This window comes from Pygocentrus nattereri, chromosome 8 (genome assembly GCF_015220715.1).
Source record: "Pygocentrus nattereri isolate fPygNat1 chromosome 8, fPygNat1.pri, whole genome shotgun sequence".
Lineage (NCBI taxonomy): Eukaryota > Metazoa > Chordata > Actinopteri > Characiformes > Serrasalmidae > Pygocentrus > Pygocentrus nattereri.
In genome coordinates, this window is record NC_051218.1 from 9,796,881 (window position 1) to 9,814,193 (window position 17,313).

Here is a 17,313-nt window from a genome sequence, read left to right on the forward strand (position 1 = left end):
GTTACACGTAATTATGTGTACATCCAAGCAAATCTTACATGTTATATCTTAAGAGTGAAAATTTAAGTAAAAAAACTGCTAGCATACCTGCTACAAATGCTACGATTAGCTACACAGCTAACACTAAACAGAGATTACTGACATTGTCCTCTAAGCACAGTAGAAAACCAATTACAGTCTAAATGCATTTACTGCTTTCCCTAACTTGTTTATTTGCCTCAACTCAGAGTGGCCGATTCACATTTTGCTTGTTGTGGCATAACATGACATGAAATTTAATGGACTGTGGAAAATGATCGCAGTCAGCTTCTCAGTTTATTGCAATCATCGCAAATAATAATGATTATGTGATTATGTAATAATTGTGACAGACCCACAATAGTATTATTCATTTTAAGCATGTTTACAACAGCAAGGTTTAAACTGGTTACATACATGCATATACAGTAATAAAGGTCATTAATAAAGGCCTGGAATTTTACCCAAGGCGAGGTTGTGCATACAAACACAACAGAAGGGCTGGATGTCAGTAGAAAGACTTTGTTCCAACTGTTTCCTCAGTGAGACTAAAAGCGCTGGATGAAATCTCAGATACTCTCAATCTGACTGACTTAATCTGTGGATTAATTGTATCATGGATAGGAATTAAACAAGCAGCCAGAAACCTCAGCATTATCTCCCACAATCTCCTGTGAACTTGCAGAGGTGGACGGGATTAGATTCAGAAAGTAAAAGTCCGGCCTGGCTTTCCTTCCTGGCCAGACTTTTGCTTTCTGAAGCTAAACTCTCCAGGGGCCGCAGGTCTCTTCAAATGGAGCCATTTTGCATTGTTTCATGTTAAGATTGGCCTTTCTTTCTCCTCTAAAGTTCAAACATAAGAGGTTTTGTTATGACAGTGATGATGTGCTGCCAATGTATGTGAGTCTGAGCCTAGCCCCATGCATAAAATGCATGCCCCATCTTATCTAGCCAGTTTGTGGATGCTGTAAGAACACTAGCTCATGAATTCTACATTGGAAACTAATGCCCATGAAAACTGTTGCCGAAATGATTATACTAATGTATTGTGGTATGTTATTGAAGGATGGAGATTGTGGAGGCGGAAAGATGATAATATTATCAAATAAATGTAGACTTTAGAAACCATGCTCTAAAACAAGCTTAGGTTTACCAAATCCTCATGAGCATTACGGCAAAGAGCACTAAGCACTAAACCAGAGCATTAGGTAGATCCTGTTAGTGTTGCCACTGTGTGTCAGCAGAGGATCCCAAACCACTCCCACAATTAAACGACCCATAAAGTCCTTCTGAACAGAGCCAGCGCTGAACTAGTACTAAACTGATTTAGGGCAGAGGCATTTTAAACCAATACACTGGCTTAAAGGGTGGACAGTTTGAAGAGAAGCTTTAATGTCAGACGACTGGCCTTGGACTTCATAATCTGAAACTAAATGATTTTCAAGCCTGGAGGTAAAAGGATTTCGAAGGATGAGTGTATAATTTCTAATAAAGCATGCCCTTATAACAGCAGCTAATGTGATGCATAATTATAACAGATAAATTATATAATGCATGAATTAAAATTTTAACTATTAGAATCTAGAGTTATGGCTGCTGTTTGCTTTAAAATTTTAATATAAACATTGAATTAAAAAACACATATTTTCAGTGTGCTCAGGTGACTTACGTCAGAAATACCATTAAGAGTCAGTAAAGTGTTCGTTGACTCATTGGATATCAATACTAAAAGTTACTTGTATTTTTTTTAATACATTTAATTTATGTTTTGTATTAAGGGTTTTTTCTCTTTATTTTGATGACATAAAAAGGCTGAAACATGACAAAAATGTAAATGTTGTTTTTCTTTCCTGATGTTTCATCAAATTCAAATCCAAAAAAAGGTTTAGAAAACACTCTTTTGACAAATTTCAATGAGCTGTGAATAAAATATAATATCAAATTCCGCACTTTTGTTACTACCAATGATGTTTTTAACTTCTAAGGGTTAAAATTAAAATCAAATGATAGACTGTGACGACACCTGCTCATATCTTGCTCCATAACAGAGTAATCGCATGTGAACTGAGTTAATGTGGCAAAGGGTGCACATAGTTTTAAATAAGGCATTTGTGGATTTCTGGGTTAGGGCCCAGCTGTACACTCATGTCTCACTTCAACTGAAAGTCAACGGCTTATCATGTTAAAAATCTGCATGGCTTTGTTACATAAAGATCTAAGTAAGAGAGCACATCTGCTGTCTATTCGGGTTGTACTAGAAATGCAGGCCATGCAGTGGCATGACCTGAAGAGATGATCTGTTTACCTTCTGTAGTAGTGCAGCTCCTGAATATTTTGAAGCAACTGCATTCAACTGCTCTGAAAGGCTGCTGGCCCATTTTTGAACCCTGAGGAGGAAAAAATCAATGGACATAAAGCGCTCATTCTTGTGACATTATGAAAACATTGATTTAACCACTTGCATGTCTGCTGCAGATATACTGATAGTTTTCAATCTATTCTACCTAATCTTATTCAAGGCCTAAACTGCTGCAAACAGAAAAAAAATTACCCAGTACTATTCTTAGGGAATGGGGCTCAAACACTGGCTGTTTAAAAAGCTCTCCAACATCAAAAGTTCCCCAACAAGTTCTTACAACAAGAAAATGAGGTCCATGTCTGGGAGACGGCAGGAAATTTGCTTATTATGCAAAACACTAGCGGAGTATACGTTTGGATTATATAATCTTGCTTCCCATTTCATTCCAATATGTCTATCATCTCAGCTCAACAAGTGACTAGTGGACAACATGCCTGGTTAGTGTGGATGGCAGGCCAAATCTGTGTCCACATTGCAATCTGAGCCTGGACAGTGATATTTCTACCCTCGATGCAACTGCACATCCAACCTTTGTTCATGATCACTACAGCATAGGCAACTCTGTTTACTATTGAGGCGTAATATTAAAATGCAGTACTCTAAGAAAAAGACACAGGGTTGCATGACTAAATGACATTGCCTTTGAGCCAATTGGAGCATCTCCTTTTTTGACTGGGGATGCACACAGCTCAGCTAAATCATGTCAGCTTTAAGTTATATAAAGTCTCTGCTATGTAAAGTATCCGGTATAAAACTATTATGATTAACAAAACGACTCCCTGCCTGCTGTCTTGATTTAAACACAGATGCAAGCACCACAGTTTTGCATAGAAATATACTGTGTCTGTTTATTAGGTACACCTACCTTGTACCTACATTCACTGGCCACTTTATCAGAAACACATATCATATAGATGTACATTGCAGGTTTACAGTTATTGACAGTTGCCCATCTGTTCCTGCACAGTTTATCAGCCCACTCTACTGTGCTCATCTGCTGACCAGATATTGTTGGTCTGGGCAGTAAGAGTGGAGCTGGTACAAGTGTATCAGGCACAGTGACATTATTGGGTTTTGTACCCACTGTGTACACCACACTCTGCCTATGCCCCCCCCCCATATCATCCCCAGCCATTAATTTCACTTAAAGAACAAGGACCGCATCATCAGAACCCTGGCCATTTTACTAGCTATCATTGACCTGCACTTCGAGACATTTCCATGTTGTTTGACATTTCAGATAACTTGTTTAGTGGCTGAGGTCTGGCCATGAATTCTGATTAGTTAGTACGTATTTCATTTTAATAGCATTTATTAACATCTACTGTTTTTAAACAAGCACCACATTTTTAGATATGGCTGATGCAGATCTGACAAAATTAAAGGGCCCATATTATGGAAAACTGAATTTCAATAGTTTGATGTAGTATGTAAATAATGTTACTGTTTCAAAACGTACCGTTGCCTCCCCAGTCCATACTGTCTCTTGTGGAAAGTAAGCCACAAAAACAAAACACATTCTGATCCGCTCATTCACGCTGAAGATATAAGGAGTGTTTCAGCCAGGACTGCTTGAATGAGGCGCAACACAGGGCAGTCAATCTGAACACAGGTCTTTTACATATGTTAGTGTTACAGACACACAGACTAAAACAGCTTTTTTCATTCTAAGGCCCATGTGTCAAACATAAACCCCCAGGCCTGTGAAATTATTTAAATTTTCTATTATTATTATTAGCCTATTTCACCCTAATCTGCACTACAGTCCCCAGCATGCGCTGCAACATAATGCCAGTGGTTACCGAAAGAGAAAAGATACCAGGCGACTTTAACAGTTTAAGAGTTATCTGTCTTTGACGTGGCCTATTGTTTTATATTAAACAATTTATTTTTATTTGAGATTATTTTTATAGTTTAAGTAATTAGTTCCTATTGTAGTGTTGCAGTTTTGGCATATGTTAAATATGGCCAGTTGGGGTCATGGCAAAAAGTAGAAATGAATAAAATGAAATAAAAACACCGCTGGCCCACGGATTTGCTTAGATTTTTTAATATGGCCCTTTTAGTGGTTGAGTTCCACACCTCTGTTCTAAGGGATACAGAGAGGTTGGAAAATGGTCGTTTAAAAATGAATTCTGATTGTTTTGGTACATAAGACCACACAAATGTTATTACTGGCCCTCAAGGGGAAAAATACAAAATAAATGTATATATGGGCCCTTTAAAAAAGCAATTTTTTTTCTGCGGCCACCAGATCAAACCACAACAGATGCCAATTTATGCCTTTTAAACAAAACGTTTCATTATGAAACCTGGGGAAATGACAATTACACGCTGATTGTACTGGCGAGCCCTCTTTAATATGACAAAACCGAGGAATCAGTTTCAATACAAGACTGAAGGGAAACTGACATCGTAACTGTTACGTTAAAAAAAGTAATAAAATATGAATTAATTGATAGAAATTAAGAGCAATGACAGAACAAACTGCACTACAGGAAGTAACGATGTTCAACGTCTAGTGATTAAGGTAATAGCCTGCTAGGCTAGAAGTCACCATATCACAACCTGTGAACCACAATTAAAACTCTCCACACAGCCACAGTTCAAGAGCCTGTCCATTTGACTGAAGGACTAAAGCAAGACATATTAAGAGATTATCACACAATGGAAACAGCTAAATAAAAGTTCAGCTGTTTTTTTTCTTGCAGAAGGACTCGCTTGGTCGGTATACTTGGCGAGCTGTTGGCTTCCTATTCAACAAATCCGTTCCACCTTAAATGGTGCCGCTGAAGTTGGATTCTTAAGGCGCGAGGACGGAAATGCAGCACTATTTAAGGTGGAATGGGAAAATTCGAACAAGAAGCTAGAGAATTGGAAGATACCTTAAAACTTTGTGTATTTAATTAACGCCCTGCGACTACCTTGAAAGTGGAAGTCCCTTTACATCGTCGAGGGGGCTGGTAAACCTGCAAAGTGTGCCTGTTTGGTAGGTGTACCTGCTAATATGGCCAATGTGTGAGTGTACATACAAGGTAATAAAATGGGCATCTCTGTGAACTCGGAAAGACTCAGCAAAGAGATGTACACAGCATCTACGAGATCATGGAGCCACACAAGCGGACATGAAGAAAACATGGTCACAGCTATCCGAAAGAAAACACTCAGACTTCTTGAGCAGGTAAGCTAGTTAGCACTGACCCAAGCAAGAACCAAGAGCTGCCTCTGACCTGACAGCGCCTGGGATTTTGGAGGTATCTGGGGATGTATTTGTGTGGCTTGGCAGCAGATTGGATTGTGACACCATTAAGCTGACAAAGACCCAGAAGACTCAGACCAGGATAGAAAAACACTGGCAAAAACAAAATGATTGAACAGAATGATCTAGAATGATCTTAATCTTTCGCAATCGTCTTTCTTTTAGACCAATCAAATTCAGCATGGCGCAGTAAAATTTTCAGAGATTTTGGACAAACTTGTGTTTTACTCCAGTCAAATCACTCTAAATAAACAGCTTTGGTTCATATGGTTCTAAGGAATGAAATGAGAGTAACAAAATTTCAGAGTATAAATGAGAGAACTATTATTAAAGGAAGGAATGAAGGCACGAAGCGTGTTAGCATGAAGTTCCTGTGTCCATGTGGCTAACCATATGACCATCTGTGTGCAGTCTTGAGTATCTGGCTCCTCTCCAGCATAATATTAACCAGGGCAACATCCTGCATGGCATCATGGGTGGAGCCTGGACAACACCATCTACAGACATTGATATCATACAGGATATGTTTAGCAAGCAATCCAGGGAGCTAACAAAACCCCTGCCATGCAACATGGCAAATGTAAAGTAGAACCTGCTAGAATCTCTGAATTTGATAATAATGCCATGCTCCTCCTCAGCTTATACAAACAAATTATAATCAACTGATGAATAATCATTTGATGATTAATATTGCCTTACATCACAAGCCTAGAGCATTTTGCCTGCTGCATGCAGGGTCTAAAACTGCCGTCTGTCAAATGGCCTGATTCTTTTTTCCCCTTCATTTGCTGAATGATGTCACAGTCTCATGAGAAATGGATTTTACAGAGAAACTCTTTCGATGAGGGAATTACCAAAGAGAGCCCAACAACTGCACAAACCGCTTCCCTGCCACTGCGTATTCTCTAATGCCAGACTGCATGGAAATGAACTGGTGTAAATATAAACCCCAAATAATCCTGGAGACTCATTGCTTTTGGAGTTGTTGGAGCAGCTGGGAGAGTTTCAGTTTGGGAGGAGTTTATATACTGTTGGTATGCGGCCCTGTGCAAAAGTTTGAACACCCCCCAGTCAAGTTACATATTTTGTGTGGAGAAAAGTTCTCTATATATAACTCTATATATATGACACCTCTCTATATAAATATTTCTATTTATTTGCTGTGTTTATCAGGAAAAAGACAAAAAATGACACATTTGGCACACTTGCCCAGGCCATTTTATGCTTGATGTTAAATTCAGCAAATAAACGGCTAAAATGTTCAAATCTGTAGAGGATGCGTTAACGTACGTCACTTTTGCATCCAAATGTTTTAGGAAATGCATTGTATTTAGTATCATCCAATGATATCAAATGTGAGTGTGAGTGTGTGTACACACACTCACACACACACACAAAATTGTTTGAGGAATGAATGTGACCTCGTTTGCGTTCAGCATTTTTTCTAGGAAATCAGATTTCTCACTCTCACCATGTTCTGGTTCAAATGAATTATGCTGCATCTGGTGCATCTTACGTTTCTGGTGGGATTTTCATCTGGGCCTTAGTCAAGAGGCAGAGCCAGCCTGAGTAAAGCACGAAGAGAGTGACCCATGTAGGCCCGGTCCTGTGCCGGACAGTGCCGGCAGCCGTCCCAGTGAAGCACATCTGTGCCCTCTGCAGCACTGCCATCCACTAGCAGTCCAGTGGAGCTCACAGCTCCACTAACTTCACTGAAGAATCACTCTCACCCCAAAATTCACACTTGTTCATGTTGATCTCACCAAGATTTTGACACTTCTCTCAGTTCGATCACCTACTGCGCTGTTGGCTCCAGCTCATAGGTCCACTGGTCAAATGCATGTTTGCAGGCTGACAGGTTTGACCCAATTCAATCCTTTTCTTCATAAAATCCTGTTTCTTCATGGTGATTAACGGAAACCAAAAAAAAAAAGCCAAAAATGCAATAATCCAGATAATCCAATCTCTAACGGTTCATCTTTTTCCACTGATTTGTAAATTTCACAAGTGAAAAAGAAATTATATTTTCCAGTTATGGTGAAGCACTTTTGACTTGCAGGTGATCAAATCCTCCTGTGGTCTGGCAGCCATGTGAGAATGTGGTGCTTCATACTTACAGCAAAATAAGAACAGCTATAGCATCCACGTGCAGAAAAGCCACTGAACAGTTTTGACAAGGTAGCTACAGGGACTTGCTGCCAAAGCACTCAATCCGCCGCTTTGCAGCGTAATCCACTTGGATTACACTCTCCTCACACAGCGAGTTCACAGGCTGGGGGAGGGTAGGAGGGCACTAGGAGGGAGGGGGTACAGCGGGGGAGAGGCAGCCGATTGGGCGAGTTAGAGAGTTGTCAGCCCTAAGAGGATTAACAGTGGGTTCTGGAGGCAGGGCTTTGTCCATCCAATCACTGCAAAGTGAACAGGAGGGCCTCAAGAAGTGGCTTTTGCTGAGGGACAAGGACATCTAGTGGGCACATAATGGTCATGCCACTGACAGGAATGAACAACTTTGTGCTCTGTTAAGGGGAGAGGCTGAGCTGCTGGTGAATGGTATTGTCAGATGATGAGTGGAAAAGTCAGGAAACATCTGAAGCATCAACCCAGGGCCTAAACTAATTACTATTGTAATGTAAAGCTTCACAGATAGCCCGAGACTCAAGAAGAGAGTTTATTTGTTGAGTAAATGATTCAGATGTACCAGAGCAGAGAAAACATGTTTCTTGCCTTCCTCTCATACATTTCCACCATGTTCTCATACCTGACATCTTGCATATGGGACTGTGCAAAAGTCAGAGTCCACCCTTACATAAGAAAGAGGACAATCAGACTAAAATGAAGAAAAAAATAAAACTGGAGAAGAATTAGTTCCCCTGAATGTTTCTATCTCATGCCCCTAAGGCTGTCACCCTCAACCTAGGGTCTGGAAAGCTGCTTTGATACAATGCCTCTTGTATTAAATGGAACTGAATTGAGCAGGTGAGGGTTTGGCCTATCAAGCAGTGTCAGAAATGTTAAAGGTGCAAAGGAAAAGATGTAAACCTCTTCGTCATGAATTCCATGTTAAGACAGCTGGCCTCTGTGGCATGGGTGAAAAGGCCATGTTCTTTGCACACACCACACACACACCAACCTAGCAAGGCCACTATGTTCTAGAAAATACTGATAAAATGAAAACAAGAGAATCTGGTAATTAGGAGTAACTGATTAATTCTTTAGTGGATATGGCTATTAATATCGAAAAATGTTGATTAAGATGGGGAGGAGGAAAAACACAGACCTTTTCTCTCTTAAAATACAGAATAAATGTGTATTGGAACCGAAACCCTTGCTATTTTTGATTATGTCCTGCATTTTGGCACTTTAGTTATATTACATTCAGTGGTCTTTGACTTTATACATGGAAAGGAAATGGAAGAAAGCCCAAATAGAAAGAAAACAAGCAATAAAGAGACACCTGCTGTTCAAACTGAGAACTGAACGCTACTGTGAGCAGGTGTGTGGGAATGCAGGTCAGGTGCAGATGTTCAATATTCCATCACTTCACTGGAGCAGACAGGCAGCCTGGAGATGAAATTATGCAGCAGACAAACACAATTTATGCAGACAATAAACATTTTGTGCTCCACAGTGGAGTGGAAATACTGAGAGGAATACAAATCAAATGACATGACTATAAAGGGACAGGAGATTTATTGAAGCTTTTGCTGTTTAGACAAATAAATATGACGTAAGAGCACTGATGGGTACTTTACCATAGGTAACCATGCTTTGATCAATCTCAGATGTTTTTTGCTGGTAGCCTATTGTCCTTTCAACGCATCTGTCTGTTGCCAACACAACTACTGAAGCATAATTGCTGTCTGAGCTGGAGTTTGAGCATGTTTTATCCACATGTAAAAAGCCTTAATTTGTCCAAAGTTGACATGCTAATGTCCTCAGGAGGTTACAGGAAGCGAATGCCTGCTCCAAACTGCACTCCATCACATATCCTATAAAGAACAAAAGCATATGTAATATTATACATTATACAAGAATATCTTTTTGAGCTTCATGTCTTTAACTATTCCTTCACATTAGACTATGTGACTGGGTCATCACTACTGCTCAGTTTCGTAACACTGAAATAAAAGAACATTTCCAAGTCAAACTTGCTTGACTGGATCTCAGTTTATGTTAAACACACCCTGATGGAGGAGCATTAAGTCTGACAGGTGAGTGTGTACCTGTCTCCACTCTGGACACCCATGGGAATGCAATAGTTGAGCTCCAGCCGAGCAATGTTCCCCAGACGCAGCACAATGCCTGCTCCATACGACCAGCGGATACACTCTGCCAGCTTGCTCAGGTGGGCTCGCGGCCCCTCACCTACTCAGGAACAACAGCTATTGTGAAATATCCAACACATAAAACTTCTGCACTTTAGAAGCATAGCTACTGCTTACATTGCAAAAGGAAGTAAAGAAGCATAACTTGATTACCAGGAAAACAAAAATGTTACCCAATGGTTTTGTTTTTTTTTTTTTAATCCAGGACTCACCATAGTTGAGGTTACACAGGTTTCCGGCATTGAGAAAGAAGTGTGTCCTGAAGAGGTCCCCAAAGCCTCCTCGGCCTGGCCTGAAGGGTAGAGGGGTGTACAGGTGGAGCCCACCAGCCCAATATGCTTCTCCACCTAGGTAATCACCTGCCATGAGGAGTGGGACAACAGGGTCATTTTTCCCAACTTATAAACCACACATGAAACCAACTGCTGACAAGATGACAAAATGTGTTTGTGCTAAAATGCTGACTGATATTGTAGATTTTGTAAACTGAGAATGTGAGTAATGTTTTTAATGTCAAGTCTGTTTAAATTTAATTTGAACAAATCCTTTACAGAGAACACACTTAAATGTCACTTTTCTGCACATTTTAGTGTGCGATTTCTATTTAATTGCTGCATTTAACATAAAAATGTCCCATTATAAACTGTCCCATGACTTTTGCAGAAGCAACATTTTATGTTTCTTTCCCACAATATGTTAAATTCAGAAAATACATGCTTTAAAAATGTCTAGACGTGTGTCCAGGATGTGTTTACTTAATTTCACTTAGAAAAGCGACAAAATCAACTGAAACTAAAGATTTCTCACCTTCACTCTGTGGTCCAATGCTGTACATGCTGAACCCCCTCACACTTGTGGGACCACCCAGATAAAACCTGTCCACATTCAAACAATGTTACTACTTTGAAGCACTATTCATTTTTATTAATTTTTTTAAACAAACATGCAGATCATGAGGTCATTTGAACAAGTGACTTTAGCCGTTTGTTTGACACGAACCAATTTCACTCTTCTCATTGAGAAAATGACATGCATTGGATGAACATCCTTTCAGCAATCGTCCTGGAGGGCCAGTGTCCAGCATAGATTGGTGATAATTACTCTACTCAGACACACCCACTAAACCTGGAAATTAACAGATGAGCTGAAACAGGTGTCTTTGAGTAAGGGAAGTCACCAAACTGGTCCTCCAGGATCAGAATTGAATACCCCTGCACTAACCTGTCACAAATGGATGTTGGTTTGTCTCCGATGGCCAGCAGCATACCACCCCATAGAGAGGCAGAGAGAACCTACAAGGACGAGAAAACAAGCCAGCTTTTAAACATATTCACCAAACCAGTCTAAAACCCAACAACCCAACAGAGAGCTCAAATTGAAACTGCGCTGTTGTTTCTCACCGAGTCCCAGAAGAGACGCTTGTTGAGTTGAATCTCAAAGTCCTCCTTCAGGAAGCTAGCATCTCCACCTGTGTAGCCTGCCAACTCCTACAATGCCACAACAACTGCTTTAACACAAGCACAAAATCTTTCCGATTCAATTTACTTTTCACAAAATACACCCGACCAGCAGAGTATCAGTAAAAATACACACCTGATTGATTTTTAGTAAGGCACCTTTCTTGGGGAGGATTGGAGAGTTGCGTGTATCAATGACCATTGCATGCTGAAGGGGGAAGATTTACAGGGTGAGAACCTCTATTTCAGGATTTTACCATCAGTAAAGAATTCTCTGAAGTAACTATGAAAAGATACTTTACAATATAAATGCCAGTTTGGCCCATTAAAGAGCAAATAATGTTGCTTATGTTGCACATTTAGCTTATACAAAGTACTAGAAATTTGCTAGTGTGTTTCCTGTGTCTATTTACCCTATATAGTGTGAGTTTCACATAAAATAAAAGGTCCAATAAAAACCATGAAGATGTCAGAATCAGCCACAGTAATTCATCGGTGCATCCCTACTGATCACATCTGTCCTTTCTTTTGTATAAAGCATTGAAATGAACAGACAGAAAACTTTAAGTGAGAATTTGTCAGTATAATTTAGGAAAGTGTTCAATCATGTGAATAAGCATAAGTCTCCTATCGATTTAAACAACTGATTCATGTTGTGCAAATGTTTCAAATTATTTAGTAAAAGAATCACTAAAATAATCTGTCAGTATTGCACAGACAGACTTACTGAGAGAGATGATTTGAGTGAATGGCCGCTCTCCTCTCTGACGGCAAAGGAGGCAGTGCGTGCCAAACAGCCCAGCTCTCTCCACACACCCTCCCACTTCAGCGTGTGGTTCGTTCTCCAGATTGGGAACTGCCAGAACAGAACAGATTAGCATTTAAATATATTGTTTGATGTGACAGAAAAATGAACATATTAAGCATATGTTCAATGGAATTCTCTTAACCTTCACGTTACACACAGAGATAAACAATGGCAAGAAAACAAGTACTTCGTCATTCTGACAGGTTTACATCCAATGATGATTACATCTGAACTGAATAAATAAAATGTCACAAAATATTCAAAATAAGTTGATTTTCCATTGGTTATCTACAAGAAAACTTCTCTTTATGTCTGCATTTTTCATCATAAGGGTGCAAAAATTACATGTGTTGACAAACACAATAGCTCAGGAAATGTCTATTAATCAACTTATGTCTGTTGACCATCTAATATCTGTGTTGTGTTTTTTCTATAATAAGATACATTTAATTTCTTTGCCGGTCCACTGGTACCTGCTGTCTGTCATGTTTTTGAAGCTACAGCCAGACAAAAACAGACATACCTGTTCACTCACATGACTGCATTCTATTTCGGCTTTCATTATGAATTTAGCAAAAACTTTTGTACAGTAATTTTAAACATTTTCATCTGCAAAAAATCTAAAGTAAGCATACATGCTATGAATTCTGGACATTTTTTTCTGTTGAACCTTTTATATGAATATGTTGAAAATTCACATAAACAACTGGATTAAAACTTAGCTAGTGAGAGAAGAGAGCCTTACACTGAACTCTGTGGAGATTCCTCTGTCAGTCTCCCTCAGTGAACTCCATGGGAACTGGCCTGTGACTTTGTATATATTGACGGAGAAACTACAACAAATCTGAGTGTTAGCAGCAAACAGGCAGTTTAGCACACTAAATAGTTTTTAATGCTTAAAATGAAAGACTGAAAATAACAAAACATTTAATTTTTCAAGTTTTCTGCATAACTCAGTTATTGAAATGTAAACAAATGATACATTGTTGAGAAACTTACTGACTCAGATGTTTTAATTTACAATGGCGGTAATAGGGAGCAGGACTTGTGATGTCCACAGCACAAATATAGCCATTTAATGTACTATCCAAAACAATCAATAAACATGTCTTATGAACTTTTATATGTAATGCTGATAATAGTAAAATAGTAGTAAATCCCCAAAATGGGTATTTTACCTTACAACATCCTGCAGGTACTTGTCTGCCATGAATGGACTTAAAAATTGTTTTTGGCCAAAATCTTATTCTAGTGCTACTGTAAAGCAATGTCACAGGCATCAGGCAGTGTAATCATAACCAGTTTATGTAATAACATTTCATGGGGCAGCCTTTAAAGGCATTAACTTGTCAGATGTGTGGTAGCTAACACCACTACTGTGAGTCAGTAAGTTGCTCTAGAACGGAGCATTTCTCATCAAACAACCCTGAATGACTTTGTTTACATTTTAACTCCTTATTTATGAAAACATTTAAAAACAATGGTGGAAATCCCCTTTAATGCAATGATGGGGCCACTAAGCATACTTGCGCTCAAAGTGTCCAGGCTGGGGCTTAAAGAAGGAGAGGCCATAGGATGTTTCCTTGGTACCGTAGGAGAACTGAAAGGTGAGTTTTTCAGCACGGCCAAAAATATTAGGCAGTTTCAATCCCAGCACCTGAAATCAGATTAGAAAAACAGCCATGTTTCAGTTCCTATAATGACTTTATTTTATTGACAGGTTTCTCCTAACTATGAATATTCTCCATACATAAAATTGAAGACATGAAGATCTTATTAATAGTTAGTATTCTAAAACACTACTACTATAATTACATCTATGATAAGGAGAAAAGCAAAATAAACATCTGAATGTCACAGAGTTTTTTTCTATTCTGTGCCTGTACATTTAGTCAGAAACACCTTCATAACTCACCATGCTTCCCTCATTGTTTCCAACCATGGTGTTGTAGCTTCCAGTCATTCTTCTGAGCTCCTTGACCTCGAATGTTACATCCAGTCCATTGGGCATTGCATCTGCCCCTATGGTCATGTCATACAACATGTCAAACTTTTGACACTACCAGCAAATAAGCACTGCCTGTCAAAATAACGTACCTTCAGCAGTATCGATGACAACTTCCACTTGTCTAAATATTCCTAGACGCAGAAGTCTCTGTCTGGCATCATGGGACTTTTTCATCACCTGTAATGAAGAAGCAACAATATCAACTCTTTCTTGTGGGTCCCCAAACCATTAAAAGACCTCTTCAATCAGCTGTAATCACAGTGTTCCCATAACGAATACACAATACTCACATCAATCAAGTTCTTGGCTCGGAAAACATCTGCAATTTCATATGTCAAGATGTCCTCTTTTGTTCTTCCAAGGCCATCTATATGCACATGTTGGACTACAACCTGAACAACAGGATTCAATTATTGCTGACACACAAAAAAATAAAACATTGTTGCTTCAGTAGAAAATAAACCAGTCTCACATCTTTGTTTTCAAGAACTTCTTGCTGAGGCTCGTGATCTGGTTCCACCAGGTCCAGGTCATCTGCTTGCACCCCCAGTTCAGGTCCTTGCATAGGTAGAGGGTCTAAACTCTAAAGGAGAAGATTGTAGCGTTTTGTGAGAAGGACGCAATTCCTGCTCTCATAATGTTAACAAACAGCAGACGTAGCACAGTCTGGCATAAAACCATCCTCAATGAAATAATGACTCAAGCAGAAGCACAAGAAGCTTCCAAATAACAACTTGAGTAAGAGTACAAAATCATCCGTTTAAAACAAACACAAACTCCTCAAATACTAGACCTATATTTCTTGTGGAACTGCAGTGGAAACTCTAGCACATCCATCATCTATTACTATAAGACGTAAAGTTTGTTAGGTGATATTCTTCTATTTTTTTTCTATTGGTCTAAATTAAAATAACTCCAAATGTTCCAAACATGAGAGATCAGGTGAACGAGCAAGAGGACAGAATGAATTTAAACCCAAAAATGAATGAGGAACTACATACAAGGCAGCTTTCATTCTTCATAAATGTTCTTGAATACATTGTTAAAAAAAAAAAAACACTGTAAACATGATTTTTAATTGAAATAAATTTTAATTTAAATTTTAAGTTAAACTGGCTGCCTTAACATTTCGATTTTACTGAACTTTTAAGAACAAACGAAAAACAGTATTAGATAAAATACTCTAACACTTGAAACATGCAAGTGTATCTAAGCTTTGCTCAAGTACATGGATCTGAATAAAGGGAGGAGCATTAGATTTACTAGGGACGTTACGTCACATTAAGTTACGTTATCATGTCTAATTCAGTCCAATTAAGCCGAGGTAACGCTCGCTGTATTCATCCGCGCGCACTGATACCAAAGTCCTATCTTACTAGACCTGCAGTAAACAACAGAGTAATTACAGCTCATTACAGCGCAGCACGGGCACTCATGCCCTATCTGAACATAGAGAATTTACAGAATTTATTTTTTCACAGCTTCTTGTTCGATTTTCCCCTCAGGCGCCAGAAAGTAACTGCAGCACCATTTAAAGTGAAACTGGAAAATTCTAATAATATAAATCAACGTCCTGAATATTTACACACAGCCCCTGACTCTCTGACCCACACATGTGTAATAAAGCCTCCAGCCTGCTCTGTCAGTAACAGCCCGAGCGCGAGCCCGATCGGCAGCCCCAGCCCGAGCAGGAGACCGAGCGGCAGCCCCAGCCCGAGCGGCAGCCCCAGCCCGAGCCCGAGCCCGAGCCCGAGCCGGAGCGCAGCGCTGGCCCTGCTCAGCCACATTAACTGTTCAGAGGTCATCGCTTTGTTTTCTCCAGTAAGTACGGAAAAACACCCTCACTTACTCTGGCGTGCACGGTCCCCATGTCTAAAAGCACTGTTACATTCAGACGTCCCTAAAACTTCGTGGACTAATAAATGTTGTTTGGAGACGTTTTTGCGGCTCCGTCGGCTAACACCTCAAACATTCACCAGGAGGCCGCCATGACACCCATCAACTCCTCCCCCATGTGACGAGCTAAGCGGACGTCATAACCCTAACTTCCTTCTTTCTTTTTATTTATTTGTTTATTTCCTTCTTTGTTTATATTTTTCTTTCTTTCCTTGTTTCTTTCGTACTCCTAGTTATTTTCTTAAGCATTTAAACAATAGCTGTCCATAAAAAACACTTGTGTCGCATTTTTAAAGGGCCCACATCCTACGTTTTTCTCGTATTAAATTTTTCCCTTAAGGTCCACTTATAACATGTGGTTTTATGTACCAGAACAGCTGTGATTTCTGATCTATTTTAATCCTTTAGAAGTGAAGCAGCTGTTCTGTTGCTGTGCCTTTAGGACGGGTGTAGGTAAAGGCTCTCTGTTCTGATTGGCTGCCCTGTACAGCCTCATTCAAAATGCAGCGCATTCCTTTTAACTTTTGCTTGAATGGGCGGGGCGAAGCTGCTATAGGTACTCTATAAGTGCTATATTGTACTCTTGACGTCACATAAACAATGAATTCAAAGTGGGCTGTCTGTGCACCTTAGTTTTGGACCGTATGGACCGAAAAGTGGACAGCACACTTTTAAAAATGTTCAAATACAACATCGAAGTTTTTATTTAAAAAAGAAAGAAAAAATGTTTTTTTCCTGAACGTATGGGCCCTTTAATTAAAGTGGCTAAGTCTGGCACTGCACAGAGATGAAGCCAAAATGCACAGGCTTTATACCAGTGAAGATATTATGTCGTTCTAAAAGCTTTTAAAGTGTTCATTATACTATATAAATATATCAATAAGGCCATGTGTTCAAAAGATCAATTCATGCCATATTTACTTATCTATATATATATTTATTTATTTATTTCTCACAGGGACCGGGAAGTTCACAATAATAGTTCAGAGTCATGTGTTACAACTTAGTAAAGTTGCCTTTTCTTTAAACTTCATCGTACGCTGTCCAAACTACTACAAAATGTACTATATGACCAGCTCCTACTTTTTTTCTGGAAACTTACCCAAGAATGAAACATTTAAACAGATCGTCCAGTCGATATTTTTTTTCTTTTTTTTTTATAATTTGTGTCAACTGTGCTAAA

At 39.2% G+C, this 17,313-nt stretch overlaps 2 protein-coding genes across 5 annotated transcripts in view; both read right to left on the reverse strand.

The window, feature by feature from the left end:
• The window catches only part of cacna2d4b (calcium channel, voltage-dependent, alpha 2/delta subunit 4b), a 51,354-nt gene extending 43,453 nt beyond the window's left edge, over positions 1-7,901 (reverse strand). For 2 of the 4 annotated variants that reach the window (XM_017690380.2, XM_017690377.2), the window contains exons 1-2: positions 7,153-7,307; positions 2,324-2,405 (exon numbers count right to left, since the gene is read on the reverse strand). In XM_017690380.2, the coding sequence (XP_017545869.1) occupies positions 2,324-2,405; positions 7,153-7,307 (237 nt within the window). Of the gene's footprint in view, positions 1-2,323; positions 2,406-7,152 lie in introns of all 4 variants that reach the window. The other 2 variants (XM_037540556.1, XM_017690378.2) reach the window with 2 other exon arrangements.
• Positions 7,902-9,307: 1,406 nt separating this feature from the next.
• Positions 9,308-16,252, reverse strand: samm50 (SAMM50 sorting and assembly machinery component). The gene is made up of 15 exons (XM_017690376.1): positions 16,084-16,252; positions 14,707-14,817; positions 14,525-14,626; positions 14,324-14,411; positions 14,142-14,248; positions 13,753-13,883; positions 12,972-13,059; positions 12,146-12,274; positions 11,555-11,626; positions 11,362-11,448; positions 11,183-11,253; positions 10,769-10,836; positions 10,174-10,320; positions 9,860-10,001; positions 9,308-9,625 (listed from the first exon to the last, which is right to left on the reverse strand). The coding sequence occupies exons 1-15, from the start codon at positions 16,102-16,104 to the stop codon at positions 9,580-9,582; spliced, it is 1,410 nt and encodes a 469-aa protein (XP_017545865.1). The 5' UTR covers positions 16,105-16,252; the 3' UTR covers positions 9,308-9,579.
• Positions 16,253-17,313: the final 1,061 nt, after the last annotated feature.